At 40.1% G+C, this 22172-nt stretch overlaps 3 protein-coding genes across 5 annotated transcripts in view; 2 read left to right on the forward strand and 1 right to left on the reverse strand.

The window, feature by feature from the left end:
* Nucleotides 1–4243, forward strand: part of exoc3 (exocyst complex component 3) — a 28496-nt gene extending 24253 nt beyond the window's left edge. Inside the window, exons 12-13 of the mRNA XM_043719295.1 lie at nucleotides 1064–1191; nucleotides 3339–4243. Coding sequence (XP_043575230.1) covers nucleotides 1064–1191; nucleotides 3339–3510 — 300 coding nt within the window. The 3' untranslated portion in view covers nucleotides 3511–4243. The remainder of the gene's footprint in view (nucleotides 1–1063; nucleotides 1192–3338) is intronic.
* A 4097-nt stretch (nucleotides 4244–8340) lies between these two features.
* pigm (phosphatidylinositol glycan anchor biosynthesis, class M) lies at nucleotides 8341–21740 on the reverse strand. Its single transcript, XM_043719320.1, has 5 exons — nucleotides 21338–21740; nucleotides 13322–13908; nucleotides 11060–11318; nucleotides 9637–9738; nucleotides 8341–9227 (listed from the first exon to the last, which is right to left on the reverse strand). The coding sequence occupies exons 1-5, from the start codon at nucleotides 21500–21502 to the stop codon at nucleotides 9060–9062; spliced, it is 1281 nt and encodes a 426-aa protein (XP_043575255.1). The 5' UTR covers nucleotides 21503–21740; the 3' UTR covers nucleotides 8341–9059.
* Nucleotides 21741–21845: 105 nt separating this feature from the next.
* pdcd6 (programmed cell death 6) overlaps nucleotides 21846–22172 on the forward strand; it is a 28207-nt gene continuing 27880 nt past the window's right edge. For 2 of the 3 annotated variants that reach the window (XM_043719321.1, XM_043719322.1), the window contains exon 1: nucleotides 21846–22010. In XM_043719321.1, coding sequence (XP_043575256.1) covers nucleotides 21931–22010 — 80 coding nt within the window. In that variant the 5' untranslated portion in view covers nucleotides 21846–21930. The remainder of the gene's footprint in view (nucleotides 22011–22172) is intronic. The other variant, XM_043719323.1, reaches the window with a different exon arrangement.

Consider the following 22172-nt stretch of genomic DNA (forward strand, 5'->3'; position numbering starts at 1 on the left):
GTTGCCTGACCCTGGTCTTATGCAGGATCATGGCCACTTCATATGGGTGTGAGTTCCAAATTCTAACCACGGTGGAGGTAAGGAAGTTTCCTTAACACCCTGTTGGATTTATTAGCGGCTATCTTATACTTATGGCCCCTAGTTTGGAACTTCTTCAGTGCATCACTTTTTAAAAATTCGTCATTAGGTCAGCCCTCAATTTTTTTTGTTGTAGAGAAAAACCTTTCCTAATGATATCTTCTACTGTCATCCATGTGAATGTTTTAGTGTTTCTCTGGTATCCACATCCATTCCATAGGATGAAGATAAGAATTAGGTGCAGAACCTTTAAGAGTATTCTAACCAAGTCTACTCTGCTTTTTAGTTCTCTGTTTTGTTTGCTACATCCCTAATCTTACTGTTCCATGTATTTATATCACCTGTTCTACGCATTCATATGCCAGTTATTCAATCAGTATGTGACTGTTTATTCTTTATATTCACAACCTAACATCTATCAATCTTCTGTTTTTGGTATATAACTTAACATGTGTTTATAAATGCCAGTCTTAAGACAATATGCCTAAGACTGCCACTGTGATGCTCCATCTGATATATCATTGATCAGGAATTTGGTTTGGGCTTCCCACAATAACGGCTTAGATGCCCAACATGCAGGTATCAGTGGAATAAATTGCACAAAGATTTTTAAACGGTGTTTGTTCTTCTTCAGTGTAGTGCGATATGTTGACTCTCAACTGCAGTGCTCTAACGTAATATAACGAGGCTCCAATTGTCCAAATCTGGTGAGAGTTCCACTCTTGTCTGTGCTACTGTGGAAGATCGAACCTGCCCATATATTGGAAGAATACGATCAACAAGACATACTTGTGACTGCTAGCAGAGACATAAGACTCTAATGTGGATGCAGAGGAATGGAAAATGGTTATGAAAGAATAAGTTACCAATCTAAAATGTTACACCAATCTTGCACACAAATGAAACTGTGTAACTGAATTCCATGTTCATAGAAAGGATATGCTGTTGTGCTTTTAACCACCAGTTGCTTTGTCTCTACATGCAGGGTTTTGGCGAGGACACAGATTTGTTGTGTGATGCTATTCCAGCTCTTGCTGAAGTGTTGAAACTCACTGATCCATCATTATTATGTCTTGAGGTCTCTACATTGGTTAACAAATTTCCTGACTTCAGGTTAGATTTCTTTTCCTATTAAACATGTTGTCATAGAAAAATGATACTGTTTTATAGGGAGCAGCATGTTTAGAGCTATTGCTTACTCGACTATCAATCCAACTGGTAAACCTTTGATCTCAGCAGAAAGTTTTAAGTCCCAGAACTGTAAAATGCAAAACAACCTCGGTTATCCGAATTTTTGATTATCTGAAAAAGATCTCAAGGTCCCAGAGTTTGAGATTGGAAACTGTACTCTGTCACGACCTGCAGAAACCCTCTTCCCAAGACAGACTGCCCACCAGTGAACTCAGCAACTTCTGTCTTGCTCTGCCTGTCATTTCTTTTCTTTCTTTCTGCTTCTCATTTCAAAATGTAAAATAATTGAGATAAACAATAGAGAATACAGTTGTCTCGCTCCTGCAACGGGTTTCGAGAAGGAGTTGGAAGTGTTGTGCGAGGATCTGCACGTAGATGGCGTTGCATCCGCCTTGTGCCTTGGCCTTGGGACCATTTGTGCGAGGCCGCAGTTTCCAACCGGTGGCAGTGGAGGAAGTGCAGGGCTGGTGATTAAGGGGAGAGACCTAAAGGAGAGGAGAAGGTGGTCTCTGAGTCCAGCTGAAAAGGTGGCCCGGTGTTTATCTGAGGGTGGTCTTCCCACTGGCTGAATTGTCTGTCTGTCTGGTGCAAGTGTTTAAATATTAAATTAATTCAACCGTTTGTTCATTTTAACTTGATTTAAGGTATTCACCCAATTCTGATCAGTAATCCGAACAATCAGTAATCTGAACAAAATACTCCCCGCCCGTCTCCTTTGGATAATCGAGGTGGTTAGATTCTAATTTGGATAAAATATGAGCGAGAGTATCTTTGTTTATTATATCAAAGGCAGAAATCTTTTCTTTCTAATAATACACTAATTTTCACACCTTTCTGTTCACTGATGGGTGACATTGGAAACAATCAAAAGTAACAGGGGCTAAAACATAATACTGTGTTACCACTCGCTGTTCTCAGTAATACACTGGAGTCACCATTAAACCTTTTTAAGCCCTAGAGTGGGGCTTTTCTCTCAACTCAGCTTAATGAGCTGCCCTTTATGTCGAGTAAGTAATTTCTGGATAATTCAGAAGCTGCATCCTCTGTGAAACTGTCAGACTTTGTAGCTCCCTTGCGTTGTAGTGCTTTGGTATTTTCCAATAGCAAATTTGTTTTTCATTAAAGCTTTCATTTAAATGCTTTCCCAGTAGCAGGGCAGTAGTATCAGAGTGGCCCAACAAATATTTCACTTCTCCCAGATGCTGAAAGCAACGTTAACTGCTGCTGCTCATGAGGCATGATCAGTGAAGTGGACCCCATTGTAGGGGAAATTTAAAAATAAAGTAGCACATGTAAGGTCAGACTTTATACAAAATGACTTGGCCACTAAGCCTGAAATGCATTACAGTTCTGTAGTGCTGTGTATATGTGCTATATATGAGCACAACTATTTAAACTAAAATCCTTGGTATCAGTATTAATGCAGAATATGTAAGCAATGTCAATTTGGGAGAAAGGCTGTAGAAATTATATTCAAACCTGCTGTAAACAACTTCAGCCTAATGTAACAATAAGTTGCACTGCACAGGAATATGCAAGCTGTGACTGAAGATTTTCTTAGCAGTTGTCTCTCTTCTAGTTCACACTAACATTTACATTAAAATGCATGCATCCATCTAGTATAAACACTTTGATCTGTTCCTATTTTTAGTGAGAACTAAGTAAACTCTCATTCTGTAATTGTACCCTTCAGCTATATACTACTGCACTCCAAGTGGTAAGAATTTGTAATGCTGCAATTACATTTAATTTCTAATAAAAATGTTACATAAGAATTTATCATCAAAATCTAGAAATAAGGAGAGAATGTACAAACTGCACAGGAATATGCTAAGTCATCTACAGTACTCTAATCACATCAGCTGAGGACCACTTTTTCACTTGGGAGTCCTTCACTCTTTAGGAAATCAAACAGTGTATTGGTTTATTTAGAATCAACTTGTGTTAAAGGTTTTTTATTGTTGGTTTTGAGCAATATGCACATCTCTAGCGTGTTAACAAAATAAATTTATGTTCTCAATAATCTTTTATAACTAGCTGCTCTCATAACTGTCCATCTTGTCCCACAGGGAAGAACACATTACAGCACTGATGTCAATGAGAGGTGATGCCAGCAGGGAAATGAAGCAGACGGTCATTGAAATTTTGTGGCAAAACCCAACTCATCCTGGTCCTAATTTTAAGCCGATCTTCAAAGATATTTCAGTACAAAATTTATCACTGTCAAAATTAGTCAAGTGAAATGTATATTTTGAAAGTTAATGGCCCTCACCCAATACAGCTGCATTTGACAAGCATATGGAAAGTGTTACAGAAAAATTAAGATCCAGTTTTTTTTACTCCCCTGGAGTAATATTAAACGATCAATCCAGAACATATCAAAAATCATTCTTGAATTGTGAAATGAATGAGTTCTGTTCAGGAGAGATACCAATGCAACTTAATGGGCTCACGTATACTGCTGATAGTATGTCATCTGAGCATTTCTGTGGCACCTTAGTGGTCTCGGATATTGAATTACTGGAAGACCAGAGCTGTGGTTTCATTATTTTGTTAATTAAAAGGGCTAGACTGTTTGTTTTTAATGAACTTATTGATGGCAATAGGAAGCTGTAAGAAATACAAGATACAACTGTCGTTCATGAGGGGCTACATTAAATGTATTTTTTTCCTTTGCCTTCTGCATTTTTGAGAATAATTAATGCCACATTTTGGAAGACTTAGAATGAGGAATGTATTTTTATGTATGTGCACTTGTACAGAACTTAAGCCATATATCCATTAGCAAAATGGATCAGTTTTGTTGTAGATTTTTACATCAGATTTAGATGGTCTGGAGTAAAATGGTTAAGTGAACATGAAAGCAAAATCAATATTTAATCATGGAAATTAAGATGGTTTTGTGCAATGGTTGCTTTTTTGAAAAGTTCAAGTCTGTACAAAGCAAAAACAATAAAGCATTGGTGTAATGGTTTACTGTGGTTGACTCTTACATGAAAAACAATGGTAACGTGAATGTCTAAATTATGTTCCAAGTGATTCGTACTTTTGTTAGAAAAATAGAATATCTCAGTAGAGCAGAGGTATTTGAAGAATGGATCAGTATCACATTATCTAGCTGTTTTGAACTGACCATATCTTAGTTTGTTATTTGGAAAGGTGGAGCAGCAAAATGTCATGGTTTTTAAATCTCAGAATTGCTGATTTCCCCATATCTCACTAGGGGTGATCAGTATACCTGGTTTATGCTCACATTATCTGGCAAATTCCTTAGTAGTACGGTGAACAGAACAATTCAAACTAAGTTGAATGAAACTTTAGAGCTAGTGAATTACACAAGTCGAGAGAAATTAATATCCTAAAATCAATTAAATAATGGTATGCTTTAAAATTGAGTTATGATATTTTTGTGGTGAAGGAGGAAAGAGAACAGAATGAATTAAGTGGAGCTGAAGGCTTCTGTTAAAAGTGCAAACATTTCAACTGGAATGAAAATCTAGCGTTATGAGAATAGATTTTACCATCAGACATATATTCAAATTGAACTAGTTTTTAATTAATTCACAGTGATATGAGTATTGATGGGAAGGCAAACTTTTATTGACCTTGAGACGATGTTGGTGAATTGCCAGCCCATTTCAGAGGCATAAGAGTGACCCACTTTACTGTGGTTCTTAAATCACAAACCAGCTGAAGGCAGATTTTCTTGCCAAAAAGATATTTGTAAACAACATTTGTTTTTAGAACAGTCTTGCAGATATGATCACAATCATTGATACCCTCATGCACAAATGAAAACTAGTATTACTGGCAAGATTAGCATTATTGCTCCTCCCTAATTGCCCTTAAAGGTGGTGAGCTAAATTCCTCCAGGTATACCTATGGTTCTATGATAGAATTTCAGGATTTTTACATCTAAACCTTCCCTTATCTTGAATTCATGTCCCTGATCATTGATCCCTCCAACGTGGGGAAAAGTTGCTTTTTGTCTATCTTATCTATACCCTTAAGTTTATAATCTCAAGAAGAAATAGGAAGAGTTGAAACTTCTGGCCTGGTCCAACATAGAATAAGATGGCTTGCTATTACTATCCAGGGGCTAGGGGAAGCCATGTCTGGAATTTGATCATATAAAACGTAGAACATTACAGCGCAGTACAGGCCCTTCGGCCCTCTATGTTGCGCCAATCTGTCATACCAATCTGAAGCCCATCTAACGTACACTATTCCATGTACGTCCATATGCTTGTCCAATGATGACTTAAATGTGCTTAAAGTTGGCAAATCTATTACCGTTGCAGGCAAAGCATTCCATACCCTTACTACTGAGGAAGGATGTTCTTGCGAGAGAGGGAATGCAGTGGCTGATTCATGGAATAACAGGACTGATATATGAGAAGAAGTTGAATGAGTTAGGATTATATTCATTAGATTTCAGAAGAATGAGGTGGGAATCTCAGGTACCTATAGAACTCTTAACTTATAGATGGTGTACTTTGGCACCCTATTGACCAGTGACCACTAAGGGACTGTTTCACCATGGATAGTTTGAACTTTGTTGTTACAGTTGCACTCATTCAGACAAGCCTGAAACATTTCATTTTATTCCTGACTTGTCTTGTAGATAATGTAAATACTGTATGGGGGGGGGGAAAAGAGGAGAGAATGTTTTAATTCAGCATCCCCTCTCTCTTGACCTGTTTTTGTTGCTTTCGAGTGACTGATTCAGCCGTCAACTTACAAACATTCCTCTTTGACCAAGTCTTTGGAAACATTGAGTATCATTTTCTTAAAACTTTCAAGATGCTTCACAAGAGCATCATTACATTACATTAAAGAAGCTATGCAAATAAGTTGATTAGCAATAGTAATACTGTTAAACGTCATGGGGAGTTGGTTACTGCCTTCCCCTTGTGTGGCATAAATATTACTGATGCATAACCTGTGAACATTTCATTTTCCACCTTCATGATAGTGGGATGACTAAACAAAGAAGCTAAAGATACTTCACAGCAATACTGCTACTGTTGGTTACCTGAAATAAAGTTTTATGTATTAATGTATTTAGTTTCCTCATCTAAATCATTACCTCCAACTCAGGAGGTGACAAAGCTGCATGCAGGGTGAGGTACAAGGAGGATGCAGAGATGCTTCAGTATGATCTGGACAAGCTGAGTGAGTGACAAATATATAGTAGAGGCACTATAATATGGAAAAATGTGACATTATCCACTTGAGGAAAAAAAACAAAGGCATATTATCTGAACAGCTAGAACTTGGGATGGAGAAACGTGTAACAAGATCAGGGTATCCTTGGTACACCAGCCACAAAGTAAGCAGGTAGGTGCAGCAGGTTGTGAAGAATATAAATGGTATATTGGCCATCATAGTGAGAGGATAAGAGCAAGGATTTCTTGCTATAATTACACAGGGCTTTGGTGTGACTACATGTGGAATTTTGTATGCAGATTTTATCATCTTACATGAGGATGGATGTTCTTACAAAGAAGGAGGAGATTGACAGAAACCTTATAAAACTCTAACAGAACTGTTAGAACTGCGTGGGCGGCACGTTGGCACAGTGGTTAGCACTGCTGCCTCACAGCGCCTGAGACCCGGGTTCAATTCCCGACTCAGGCGACTGACTGTGTGGAGTTTGCACGTTCTCCCCGTGTCTGCGTGGGTTTCCTCCGGGTGCTCCGGTTTCCTCCCACAGTCCAAAAGATGTGCAGGGTCAGGTGAATTGGCCATGCTAAATTGCCCATAGTGTTAGGTAAGGGGTACATGTAGGGGTATGGGTGGGTTTCGCTTCGGCGGGTCGGTGTGGACTTGTTGGGCCGAAGGGCCTGTTTCTACACTGTAATGTAATCTAATCTAAACTAGACAGGGTTGATGTAGGATGACACAGTGGTCCAGAACCAGGGGTTATAGTTCTAAGGAACAGGGACAGATCATAAGATACAGGAGCATAATTAGGCCATTTAACCCTTTACATCTGCCTAGCAATCTATTGTGGCTGATGTGTTTCTCAACCCCATTCTTCTGCCTTAAATACACACAATGACCTGGCCTCCACAGCCTTGTGCAGCAATAAATTCTACAGATTCACCACGCTCTGAAGAAATTCTTCATCATAGTACTAAAGAATATCCCACCACTGCAGATGGTGAAATTTGAATTCAATAAAAATTTGGAATTAACAGTCAAACAATGATTACAAAGCTGATTGATTGTCAGAAAAGCCCAATGGTTCACTAATATTCTTAAGGGAAGGAAACTGTCGTTCCTACCTGCTCTGGTGTACATATAACTCCAGATCCACAACGTGGTTGATACTTAACAGCCCTGTGGACAATCAAAGCTGTGGACAATTTAATCAGTGTAAATAGGCAATCAAAGCTGGCCTAGCCTACGATGTCCTCATCCCAAGACTGAATTTTTAAAATGTGTAATTCTTAGCATACAATTTTCAAAAAATGAATCTCGTTAATTAATGCAAACTCGAGTCCTTTACAAACATTCTTAAAAAACAATGTAAAGGCATTACAAATTTTCCTTATGGTACTGCTCTGGGTCAAAGATCACAGTTCCTAAACAAGAAGATTTATCATTGTAGAGGAACCTCTATTATCCGAACGATATGGGCGGGCACTATTGCATTCGGGTAATTGATTATTCAGTTAATCGATTCAAAGCTATTTCTCTGGGGCTTGCAAGTTTTCTATTAAGTCTGCTCCCTGTTCAGGAGACTAGGCCCTGCCTCCCCACCCACCCAAACACCTCCCTCCGCCTGCGCCCCCACCCCTCCCACCGTCCACGCCCATGTCCCCTGCTGCCTCACCTCCTCATGCGGCCCTGCCCCTGGCCTCCCCCCCCCCACCCCTCTGGGGCAGCTGGAGTGGACACCAACAGTAAGACTGCTGCTACCTTTTTGGGGTAAGTCTCCAAATATACACACACCTTTAACTGCAACTTTTTTTACAAGTTCCACCTCTGCCCTGTATGCGACAATGTTAGAGAGAATATCTGGGGAAAGGGGGTTTAGGGTTCACCCCTGTGTAGAACTCCAGGGAAGGTAGGGAGAGAGGGCAGGAGGTCAGTCATTTGGAGCCTGGAATCTCATCTATGTCCAGGACTGTTCTCGGCAGAGATAATTTTTAATCAGTGTAAATAAAAGACGCGATCAGGATTGAAACAGCTCTTTCATATAATATTTCTATCGGGACCTCGAGATCTCCTTCGGATAATCGAGGTTCCTCTGTATTTTCTTTTATTGTGATATCCTTAGAAGGGGGTCTGTAATGTTTTTCATTCTATTTGTCACAACTGGATAACTATTCCATTGACAAAATGTATTGTCTTGTGCAAGTGAAACATTAAGTTGTTTGTGGAATTTAATTTCAAGAATGTTTGAAAAGGACGCAAGAATCTGCATCAATTAGCAAAATTCATTCTTTGAAAACTGCAAAAGAATTACACAAACATCCAATTTAAGGTTGTCAATCAAGCTTGCAACGTGGCTGACTTTTACATGCTAGATGCTGCATAAATTCATACAGCAGGGACCTGGCCTTTGTATAGCAGAAAAATTCACGTCTGGATATTCTGCCTTTCTTTGCATTCAACAAAGCTCAGGAAAAAAAAAGTTCCTGATGCATTTTCCATGGTAATGCCTTGGTCAATTCATCTGAGTCAACTTGCCCCACATACAGATAATAACAGATCAGAATCTATTCTACGCACATTCCCAGGTAGTAAACAGCAACACCCTAAGCAAAGAAGCATTTCTGTTATTCAGTCTTTGTTTTTGGCTGCAATTCCCTTTTCTTGTAGCTTGAGATCAATATCAACAGAATGTAGCAGTTGATGGAGAGAAATACCAAACCAGCCACCCAAATGAACAGAAAGGTATTCTGTCCTTCAAACTCCAGGTAATATGCAGGGGTGAGCCATAATCCCTAGAGTAACAAAACAGAACCAAACAAAAATCAGTACTAGTTCCAAAAAATTATTTATACAATCAAAGTTTAGTATCTGAAGTTAACATTCTCTTTTCTAAAAATATTTTCTTCAGCATTTGATGAATTATCATGAGTTTTGCAATGATTAAAACACACTGAAGATGACAAATATTGGGCTAATAAAGGCTATTGCACTAGGAATTTGCTGCGACAAGCACATAGACAATGAAAATGCGAGAGTTTCTGAAATAGCCACTCATGTTCAAAGCTCTTGCTACACAACACTGGCCAACTCGGAGCTGCACAAGAGAAGCATAGCAACAATCTTCCACCAAAGAGCCCTCTGTACATGATGCTACAGGCATATACTATAGTAGTAAGGCAACAATAGAGTAACAGTACTAACCTGACCAATGAACCACAGAACTAACAGCACCATGCCTCTTCTCCAGGTCAGTGCCAGATTTGGTAGAACAACTGGCAGCAGACACAAATACCATAGGAAATACTAAAATTGTAAATATGGTATGTAAATATATGCAAGTTTATGCAACATAGTGAATGCAAGTTTAACTAATTATTTTCTCACATATGATTCTGAAAGATTACACATTCATTTGCATAAAATATCGAGCTCGGTAGCAGGGAATAAGACAAATGGAGAGACAGAGAGAAAGGGAGACTTAGCAATGAGAAATCTAGAAATCGTTAGTGACTTTAAACCTGTTTCACGCATGCTACGTTATTAATTGTTCTTCAGAAAATGATCAATGCTTTTGAGTACAAAAATTCTGACTTGCAGGAATCAACTTTGTTGGAGCCTTCTCCCTAGCAAGTTTTTTTCCATAAAACTACCCGAATCAGGACCAAAGGGATTCATGACCAAATCTGTACCTGATGGCAGTGGCCCCAGCTCAACTTCTCTTTTAAAAATCCAGAGACAGTGAGAGGAGAGAGATTTTTTTTTAAATGGGCAATTTTTACAGACGGTGGCTTGTACGAGGAATGAACTTTCTCAGGAAGTGGCGGATGTGGGTACAATCACAACATTTAAAAGACATTTAGGTAAGTACAAGAACAGGAAAGGTTTGGAGAGATATGGGCCAGGAGCAGACAGGTGGGACTAGTTTTGTTTGGGATTATGTTTGGCGGGGTCTGTTTTTCTGCTATATGAGTCTATGACTCTAGACAGCCTATGGACTTGCTGTCCAAACAAGGATATCAATTAGGTTCCTGATTCTGCTCATTTTTACACAGCGAGAGAAAGATGCTACAGAGGCAACTAAGAGATTCTCAGAGGTGTCTCAAAATGGACACATCCAGGAGAGGTGCACATTTAAATTCAGATTGTCCAAAGGTGAAAGACTTTGGGACTACAGTGGCTGCCATTCCTGGTCACAGCATCATCTCTGACCAGAGTAGTCTTTGGTGGTGGCCTCCCCTTGCAATAACGTCAGTTTCTAGCCCATAAGTAGTCAAATCTCACCCTGGCTTGCCTCCTGCCTGTCACTGCGAAATCTTCCCAGCAGCAGGGATGTGTCAGCCAGCGCAATGATGCTACTGTTCAGTATTCTGAATGGTCCTGTCTCTACCCCAACCCCTTAGGGCAGACAAAACCAATTCCATAAATTAATTTTGATTTAACATCATGTCCTCTGGTTCTCGAGAAGATGAAATAATTTGTGGTATTCTAGATCATCTAGTCCTTTTAGGGCTGCAAAACCACAATTAATTAATTCATGCAAAGTCCTAAAATGGTCATTTTCCACGGAAAAGTGGAAACACATAATTCATTAGAAATTCACAAAGAAACATTTCTTCATATTTACCTGTGAAGTACACACTTTGTTGAGAGTTACAAAAATTGCAGTTTGCAGGAAGCAACAAAAGGTCAGGTCCTTGTAATATGCAAAAGATGTAATCAACAGCAGCAGAGACTGTGGGATGAAAGCAGCTAGAGCTAGACCAGAGCTCCACTCACTCTCTGCTGTCAAATACAACATATAGAAATAGGGGGAGAAGTTGTGGCGAATGTCTCTTCGTGTTAGATGATAAAGGTACGTGTGGTCCAGAAATTCCCAGCCATATCTGGATTTTTAAAAAATATAAATAGAGACTGTAGGTGTTGCAGTCAAAGCACTGTAACAGAATGCAATTCTTCATAGTTGGCAACTTCACTGTTGCCTGGGCAAATGAAGATTTAAATGAGAAATGTAGACATTATACATGTCCCAATTTTTAAAATCAAATTCACTACGTATAACATACTGCAGTAAGCAAAGAACTGTGTCATTGCTGCTAAGCTTGTGTTCCCACCAAATGATTTCCCACATTGACTGTTTCTACTGGATCATGACTTGTGTTCAATTGCTGTATAAATAAGGGATGTTCAAATGGATGTAAAAATAATGCAGAAAAAATACCAAAATATAGTTCTCATTTTTCCAAAGAGTCAACATGAACAGTATACTTTGTTTAATTACAACCTAGTCAGTCAATGTCTATTAAAGACCTGTTATGAGCTATTCAAAAAGCATGCAGAAAAAAGCACCACTGCTTCTTTGGTGTATTAAAGCACACCTGGCTAACATTAAAAATGTTTTAGTCACCCATTCCATGGTGCTCCACTGATTTCAGCTTTGGGTCCCTTGCTGTTTGTGGTATACATTAATGATTTAGACTTAAATGTATGTGAGACATGATTGGAAAATTTGCAGATGATGCAAAAATTGGCCAGGTAGTTGAGAGTGAAGAGGATGACTGACTACCACAGAGATATGTCAATGATTTGGTTGGGTGAGTAGAAAAATGTCAAATGAAATTCAATCTGGAGAAGTGCTATGTTATGCATTTGGGAAGGGCAAACATAGCAAAGGAATCCATAGGGTGCATTTTTAGAAGGGTTGAGCAAGTGAGAGATTTGGGAGGACAGGTATATAAAGTGGAGGAGAAAGTGAGGTCTGCAGATGCTGGAGATCAAAGTTGAAACTTTATTGCTGGAACAGCACAGCAGGTCAGGCAGCATCCAGGGAACAGGAGATTCGACGTTTCGGGCACAGGCCCTTCTTCAGCAGGAGAAGATAAAAGGTAGGGAGGAGGGACTTGGAGGTTCTAGTCACATTACCAAGAGGGCATAATTGCTCTCAGGAGAATAGAGGGGATTTACAAAAATATTACTAGGGCTTGAAAATTGCATCTATGAGGAAAGATTGAATAGGTCAGGGTTGATATCCTTAAAGAAGAGGAGGCTGAGTGTGACTTAATTAAGGTGTACAAAATAAATGAGGGGCTTAGAGTCGATTTTTCCAGCAGAAAAGTCAATTACCAGGGACACAGATTTAAGGGGATTGGTAGATGGATTAAAAGGAGATGAGGAAAAACCTTTTCACCCGTAGGATGGTGGGTATCTGGAATTTGTTACCATGTTTTACAAAGGGACCTGAATGGGTACCTGAAGTGCTAGAACCCGAAAGGCTGCAGACCAGGTGCTGGAAAGTGGGATTAGAAGGGGTGACTATTTTATTCAGCCAACACAGGCACAGTGGGCTTTTGTACTGCAATTAGAGTGGTTAGTGCTCTAAAATTGATGTCTTTCCGATCAATACTGATATAATTTCCTATTATCTATTCAGACAAACCTTGTTTCTTCTCAAATTCTCTGTGCAAAGGCTTTGTGATTATTTAATACGGCAAAGTGTTTTATTATGATGGGGTAGGGAGGCAACTAGAGTCTACTAAACTAGAAAAGCAATCAAACCCTTTTTTGCCATTCCTATACACATTAATCATCAAACTAAAGAACCTAACCAGCTCCTGTACCTTAATGTATGCCACCAAAACAATTTCCATTCTATTGTTTTAGTGGCATCTCTTCTCTTCAGGCCGTCATTTGATATTCTGAGACACATTTAGTAGTGGAATAAATGAGTATGAAACTTGCTCTTTCAGAATGGACTGCTTGCTGTGCAGGATGGATTCTTACAGGCATGCAACTAGACAGTTGACTCTGTATAGCAGTTTCAGAGAATTCTACAGATCATATTTTGTGGCTGTTGAGCCCATTGAGTGAAGAATACTTTAAGTTACTTTACCTGCAATAGAAAAGTACCCCCAGGCCAAAGAATATCAGTCCAGCTACACCAATGAATATCAGCACCTCCTGATTGAGCAGTCTGACCACCAGCTTCATGAAGCTCCTTACACAGTTGTGAAAACATGTGTCTTTTTTAAGGTAGCTGTCATTCCATTTAGTAGAATTACTTTCCTTGGTTGCTTGCTGGTCAGTCTGAAGTGATAAGATTATGGGTACAACGTAAGTCGCTGGATAAATTTTCATGTGCACAGAAAGCCCATAAAATAATGCAGCCTTCACAATGTGCCTTCTTTCCAGATAGAACAAAGTAGCCATCACCAAAACTGCAAGAATGGCTTCTGCATTCCCTCTGCTTGAGACAGTCATTGGCAAAGGGTTGAAAAGCCATAGGCTGCAGTAGCAGCATGCTCTCCAGTTGTCAAATCCTCGAAGGCTTAGGATTCTATGCATGAGATGAGCAGCAAGAATATCACATATAATAAAGAGGATTTTCCCGTACAGTTCTGTGAGGTAGATGTTGGGAGTCAGTATCCATGCCAATAATGGGGTGTAACGATAGGTTGCTCTTCTGTATGGAGAATCTCCCTGAAACCAAAAAATATACAATTATTTATTTGATGAACAGGTGGGACTAGATTGGGTTGGGATATCTGGTCAGCATGGACGGGTTGGACCAAAGAGTCTGTTTCCATGCTGTACATCTCTATGACTCTATGACTATGATCACTGTTAGCTGTAGATATATTTAGCATATTGGTTTAAATTAGCTATTAAAAATGCAGTTTCTCACTGAAATTTCTTAATTTATCACAAATGTATCGAGTTAGAGTCATAGAGATGTACAGCATGGAAAAAGACCCTTCAGTCTGGTCCATGCTGACCAGACTTTATTCACAATTTGCAGAGATTTCATAAACATCAATATTTCAGCCTGTTTTACATCTGCAGATGAAAATCACTTTCCCGAATCCTAATTTGAAAGAATAAACAAAATAATTAAATGGGTAAATAATTCTCCCTCTTAAGTTTTACTGAGATGCTGGTAATGACACCTAGGCAGGCACTAAGTATCATATTTGAATAAAGCTCTTACATCTCAGGGTCTTTTTTTCAAAACTCTGACCAATAAAGGCGCATCCAACTTTTTAAGCCTAACTCTCTATTATCTCTATTTTTTAAGATTGAGAACGGCCATAGTAAAAATTAATTATACAATTATTTTATTACAGAATCGACTGCAAGTTTACCAAATCCCTGATAACAAAGACATTTGCCATGATAACCAACACTCATTATCCTGTTTGAGCTTTACCATCTCTTCAAACTGTTATTACAATATTTCTCTTCAACCCATTTTACCAAAAAAGTACCTTTTAAGTAAGTACTTAAAGACCCATGTAAAGTTACTAATTTGATGATAGATTTTAGTGCAGTAACCTTTTTAAAATACAAGTTTTCTAGGTATTCTTTCACATAGGAATTCAACAGCATCAAGCTTCTCACTGTGAAAAAAAATCATATGTATGGATACTTGTATGTAAAGAGAGAGCTGGGAATGTAAATAAAATCATCAAATCATAAAATTATCAAGGGTCTGAACTTGCAACCTTTTACACTCAAAAGTCTATTTCAGAATTACTTTCTTCCAAGTTGAAAAAGCAGATTTATATATCCATTTGAATTAAGTCTGTTTAGACACTCTGAAAGGTCTAGACAAGTTGTTCTCAAACTTTTGTTTAAGGATAAATGAAGTACAAAAGATCCCATAGACCATCTATCAGTCCACCCTCATGTTTTCCCTTGTCAAAAGAAGAATCAGAAGCAATGGATTAGGATTAGAATTAGGGTGGGAAAAATTTCCCTGCTTTTGATCAGACACCACTGAGGCAATGTCAAGTTCCAAACTGGGGAGCATTAGTCTCATGGTTAAGTACAAATTCAGCCATTTCTTCTTCTCTGCTCTCAATCCTAAATGTTCAGAATCCAATCTTGTATGTTGTAACAATAATTAAAAACTATGTTGTTCAACCTTGTGCTTATGAGAACCCGTGTTGTGCACATGGAACCAGACTGGTTGGTCAATGTTGCACGAGTTGTGCAGGACAAGGTACTGTCTGTAACTTTGTGTGGCCTCAGTCTCTGATATTGCACAAAGGCTGCATTTTGAACAAACTTGTGGCCTCACTGCCAAAGTATAGCATTCCCACCGACACCTGGGACTCACTGGTCCAAGACCGTCCAAAGCGGAGGAGTAGCATCCCAGAAAGTGTTGAGCACTTCAAGACTTCTAGTCAGGAAAAAGCGGAAGCCAGGCAAAAACAATGCAAGAAACGTGCTGCTATACAAAAGCCCCACCTACCCCTTCCGACAAGCATCTTCTGCCCCAAACATAGCAGAGTCTATGGAAGCTGCATCGGACTGTACCATGGACTTGCCTTGAGAGTGGAAGAGAGTCATCTTCATTTATGATGGATAACCACAAGGACTTTCCTGGGTGAGGGGTATCCACATATCATTCTTTGAAATTCATTGGTACAGACTTATTATCCTGTCAATAGAATCAATGCTGATGTAATTGTATCTTATCTAATAGCTGTCTACTTGTTTAAAATAATTTTTCCACTCTTTTGCCACAATTTACTAATTTTGCCATTTCTAACCTACTATGCCATCAATTCTATCCCTCCTGGTAACAATCTCTGGCCACAGTAATTTAGTTGGGGGGGGCAGTTCTCCACCAAACTGTCCCTCCCATCTCACTGCTGCCATTAATCAAAAAATTAAAAGCATGAATAGATAACCCTTAAACTGATCAGTCAAAATAGGCAGAGTAGTCTAAAGTTATTATCAATTGTGTCCATTTGCAAAACATAGAAGGCAAATGATGACCTCTACTTTCCCAGGAGAAGGAAAATAAACATCTGCTAGCCTTAATTTTTCACAGCAGAAGATTAGAGTTTGATTTATAAGGAGAGACTGAATAGGCCGGAGCTATTTTCCTTGAAGCATCGGAGGCAGAGGAGTGACCTGAGATGGGGTAGCATGGTGGCTCTGTGGTTAGCACTGCTGCCTCACAGCACCAAGGGACCCGGGTTCGATTCCAGCCTTGGGTGACTGTGCGGAGTTTGCACCATTCTCCCTGTGTCTGCGTGGGTTTCCTCTGGGTGCTCCAATTTCCTCCCACAGTCCAAAGATGTGTAGGTTAGGTGAATTGGCCATGCTAAATTGTCCATAGTGTTCAGGGATGTGTAGGTTAGGTGCATAAGATGTATAAGATAAGGGAAATGGGTCTAGGTGGGTTATTCTTCGGAGTGTCGATGTGGACTTGTTGGGCTTAAGGGCCTGTTTCCACACTGTAGGGATTCTATTCTATAAAAGGTTTATAAAATCATAAGGGGCACGGATAGGGTGAACAGCCAAGGTCTTTTCTCTAGGCTGGGGAATTCAAACTAGAGGGCATAAGTTTAAGGTGAGAAGGGAAAGATTTAAAAAGTTACCTTGAGGTATAACTATTTCACACAGAGGTGTGTATGGGAATGAAGAAGTGGTGGAGGCAGGTAAAATAACATTTAAAAGGGACCTTGATAGGTATATGAATACGAAGATTTTAGTGGGATATGGGCCAAATGCTGGCAAATGGAGCTACAGAAGATTGGGATATCTGCTTGGCGTGGAGGAGTTAGAATTCAGGAGGCTGGGACTTGAAAACAACCCATGTTGTCCTGAATGGAATCTCCAAAGTGCAGCCCATTTAATTGTGTACTTTATTAATAGCATGTCCTAGACAAGAATCTGTTTAAGCTAAACTATCGAGGTCACTTTGTATCTTATCTCTGATGTACACAATGTCAATAGTAAAGTAATAAAGTTGCATCTGACAGAGGTAATTATTCAAGAATCACAACTTGTAAACTCATAATAAAGACCATTTAGACTTCACTGCGCTATGATCTGATAAACACAAACACAAACTGCTCACAATCCATGCTCTCAAAAGACCATTTTGTCTACAGAATCTTTAAAATGGAAGTAAAAAAAATTACAATCCCTTTGTGGAAGATAATGATGGTGGAGAGTGTGATCCATAAAAGATTGACTCATGTGGATGACTCACTTTAGAATATGAATCATGATTTGGAGGTGCTGGTGTTGGACTGGGGTGTTCAAAGTTAAAAATCACACAACACCAGGTTATAGTCCAACAGGTTTATTTGGAAGCACTAGCTTTCGGAGTGTTGCTCCTTCATCCACCTGATGACAAAACCACCTGATGAAGGAGCAGCACTCCGAAAGCTAGCGCTTCCAAATAAACCGGTTGGACTATAACCCGGTGTTGCGATTTTTAAGAATGTGAAGGCATTGATTTGAGAACAAAGAAAAGAATATACCAATGTGATTCTACAAATGAGGAACTTCAGTTATGAAGACAGATTGCAGAAGTACAGTGGATGAGTGGAGAAACAATTCCTCACCATTTCTTTCCATTCTACTAGGGGAGTGATATTTCTATGATCAGTCACCTGAAACTGAATTTTTCCAGGCAATTAGATATTTTGGGAGCAGATTTGCCTGTTGCCCCATTAAGTTTGAGCATTGTTATGGGGAGGAGACAATAACAACAGCAAGTCAATTACACATTTGGAGTGCTAGCACAAACATGCTGGAATAAACGGCCACCTTCTGAATTGTAACAAACAAGTTGTGATAATTGCCCAACTATGGTCTATTTGACGTATTTTCTATTTGTACAAAATCTGATCTGGAATAATGCAGAGAATTTACAGAACTGTGAATTCAGTGTTAAGATAGTTGGAGATTCATAAGAATCAAATAAAAACAAAGAACTGTGGATGCTGTAAATCAGAAGCAAAAACAGAAGTTGCTGGAAAAGTTCAGCAGGTCTGGCAGCATCCGTAAAGAGAAATCAGAGTTAACATTTCGGGTTCACTAACGATTCAAATTCAGCCATATGGTTCCTCAAGCCTGATGCTCCATTCAAAAAGACCATGGGTCAACTTTTACATCAACTCCACTTCCCTGTTCATTATCCCTTAATTTCCCTTTGTACCTAAAACCTGTTAAGCTATCTTGAACATAGTCATTGTTTTGAGCACTCACAACCCTCTGTGCTTCTAAATTCCAAAGACTCACAACCCAATGAGAGAGAAAGTTCACCTAAACTGGATCTTCATATGCTGACGCCATACCCTGTAACTATGACCATGAGTTCATTAATCACCAGCCAGGATATAAGTTGTGGATGAGATAGATGAAGTGGCCTCTTTTTGTGCCACAACAATTCTGTGCAGAGAAATAAATTACAAGAAACAACTCATCAAAATCGTGATCTGAAACAGTGCTAGAAATGTACTTCTCTGAACTTTTGTCCCCTTCCCACCCATAAAACTTGTATCTTATATCTGTCTGTCTCTGTTTGGTGTGTTTGGGAACTTTAGATATGGGTGGAGTTTAAGTTATAGAGTCATAATTTAGCAAATCATTTTTCTTTCTTGCAGTTGGTCCAAAACATATTATAATAGCTAGCATCACTAGGGTGTCAGTCAATTCAGTTGGCTGGTCATCTGGTTTGTAATGCAGAGTGAAGCCAACAGCATATTCCTGCTCTAGCTGAGGTTACCATGAAAGTTATTTTCTCAGTCTCTCCATTACTTGAGGCAGTGACCATCATGTTAAGCCTCCATCAATCGTCTCTTTCTAATGAGAGAAGGCAATGTTGACTTCACCTTTTTTATTGTCACGATAAATAAAAAAACTTGATCTCATATTCTTTTAACCTGAACTAGACAGCTGGGTAAAATTTGGTAGTTCAATGGTTTGAGTTTAGAGAATCCAGGAATACTGGAATTTGATTGCCAGCGCAATACCCCAGTGAGTCATGACATTGTTTCTCATTTCTTTTACTTTCAGACATCAACTATTTATGATTCAGCTATTCACAATTCCAGACAAATCTTTTGATTATATACTTCTCCTACAAATATTCCTCTTCATAGCGAGTTTTGACAAGATTTATAGCTCAGGTTGAGGTTCTGGATGTAAGTTTGCTCGCTGAACTGGAAGGTTCATTTTCAGACATTTCGTCACCATACTAGGTAACATCGTCAGTGAGCCTCCGGTGAAGCACTGGTAGTATGGCCCACTTTTTATTTGTGTGTTTAGGTTTTCTTGGGTTGATGATATCATTTCCTGTTCTTTTTCTCAGGGGGTGGTAAATGGGATCCAAGTCAATGTGTTTGTTGAGAGACTTCCGATTGGTGTGCCACGCTTCTAGGAATTCTCGCGCGTCTCTGTTTGACTTGACCTAGGATGGATGTGTTGTCTCAGTCAAAGAGGTGTCCTTCCTCATCTGTATGTAAAGTTACTAGTGAGAATAGGTCACGTCTTTTTGTGGCTAGTTGATGTTCATGTATCCTGATGGCTAGTTTTCTGCCTGTTTGTTCAATGTAGTGTTTGTTACAGTTCTTGTAAGGCTTGTTGTCTGTATAGGGTCTTTCAAGTTCATTAGTTGCTGTTTTAATGTGTTGGTGGATTTCTGGGCTACCACGATGCTAAGGGGTCTGCGTAGTCTGGCAGTCACTTCCAAGATGTCTTTGATATAGGGGAGAATGGATAGGGTTTCTGGATGCGCTTTGTCTGCTTGTTCGGATTTGTTGCTGAGAAATCTGCGGACTGCGTTCATTGGATACCAGTTCTTTTTGAATACACTGTATAGGTGATTTATAGTCTCAAATTCTTTCATACACACACCACACTGTGAAAAGGTTACCCCGAAGTCCTTTTTAAATCTTTCCTCTCTCATTTTAAACTGATACCCTCTAGTTTTGGTCTTCCTCATCCTAGGGAAAAGACCTTGGCTATTCACCCTATCCATGACTCTCATGATTTTATGAGCCTCTTATGAAGTCACCCCTCAGCTTCTGATACTTAGGGGAAAAAAGCCCCAGCTTAGTCAGAATCTCCCTATAACTCAAACCATCCAGTACTGGCAACATCCTTGTAAATCTTTTCAGCACCCTTTCAAGTTTAACAACATCCCTCCTATACAAGGGCAACCAGAACAGAACGCTGTATTCCAAAAGTGGCCTTGCCAATGTCATGCCGCAACATGACATCCCAACTCCTACATTCAATGTTCTGACCAATGAATGCAAGCATGCCAGACACATCCTTCACCACACTGTCCATTTGCAACTGCAATTTTCAAAGAACTACACACTTGCACCCCTAAGTTTCTTTATTTGGCAATACCACTCCCCAGGGTCCTACCAATAATTGTATAAGTCTTGCCCTGGCTTGTCTTACCAAAATAGATCACCTCACATTTATCCAAATTAAACTCCACATACCACTGCTCGGCACATTGGTCTATCTGATCAAGGTCCTGTTTTACTATGGGATAATCTTCTTCACTGTCCATTACACCACCTATTTTGGTGTTATCTACAAACTAACCATACGTCCTATATCCACATCCAAATCATTTATATAAATGACGAGAAGCAGTGCACCAAGCACACCGGTAGCCACAGGCCTCCAGTCTGAAAAGCAACACTCAACACCACCTTCTGTCTCCTAATTTCAAGCCAATTTTGTATCCTGTGATCTAACCTTACTAACTAGTCTACCACGTGGAACCTTGTGAAACACTTTGTTGAAGTCCATATAGACAATATTTACTGCTCTGCCTTCATCACTTCTCTTTGTCACCTCCTTGGTCAAGTTAGTGAGACATGATTTCCCATTCACAAAGCCATGTTGACTCAGTCCTTGTCTATGTAAATCCTGTCTCTTGGAATCCATTCCAACAATTTACCCACCACTGACACAAGGTCTTTGGTTCCCTGGCATTTCCTTACACCCTTTCTTAAATAATGGCACCACATTAGCCAACCTCGTGGAGTGGTTATCGAGGCAGCGTCCTGACATCTGAGCCAGGGAGACCTGGGTTCAAGTCCCAACAGTTCCAGAGTTGAGCCATTGAACTTCGGTTTACCTGAGTGACAAACCTGGCGGCGTCTGTGAAGACATGATAATCCACATCAGTGTACCTCACCGGCATGGAGCGGTCCTGGTGCAGCCCATAGAAGACGAGGCCGACGCGGAGACCGAAAGCGATTGCAAACAGGGCAGTGTGCCCACAGTTCAAAGCAGGGCCCATTGAATTGAAGGCAAAGTGCAGGAAGACAGAAAGTCGCCACTGTCCCTTTAATCGCTAGAGATTTACATCGGCCAATGGAAAGTATAGGGAGTTTTAAAGGGGACGTTGCCCAGGCAACGATTGCAAAAGAGAAAATGTTTAATCCTAAGAGGCCGCGTTCTTCCCAAAGGAGTTCCAGTCCCCTTCTGGATGCTTATTCCTGCGGGTCGGGCAACCTGAAGGAACGCCGCAGCCGCCATTGAATCAGAAGCGGCCAGTGGAGAGGCTCCAACACAACAATCCTCAAACGGCTCACTGTCACGTGGCTCAACAAACGCGGAGGCGCGGGGCTGGGTCAGGTGATGCAGGCGGAAGCGCTCGCGCGGGGCGGAGGTGACTCGAGCGGGGGATAGCTGTTGAGATCGGGCTCGTGGCAACAACGGTCTCCGATGGCGTATCATTACCGGCCTCAGCAACCGACCAACAACGGCCTCCCCGATCAAGGCTTCCTGTGGAATGTCTTCCAGAGGTACATGGCATCCCGATTACCGGAGGCGCGGAATGTGTGGGTTGGAGGGTGGGGGAGAAAGAGATTGATATAGACCAGCCCCAGAAGAGAGACCATTCTACCCCCCCTCCCCTCCTCCCATTCTACCCCCCCTCCCCTCCTCCCATTCTACCCCCCCTCCCC

The sequence above is a fragment of the Chiloscyllium plagiosum genome, chromosome 29, assembly GCF_004010195.1.
Source record: "Chiloscyllium plagiosum isolate BGI_BamShark_2017 chromosome 29, ASM401019v2, whole genome shotgun sequence".
Classification (NCBI taxonomy): Eukaryota; Metazoa; Chordata; class Chondrichthyes; order Orectolobiformes; family Hemiscylliidae; genus Chiloscyllium; species Chiloscyllium plagiosum.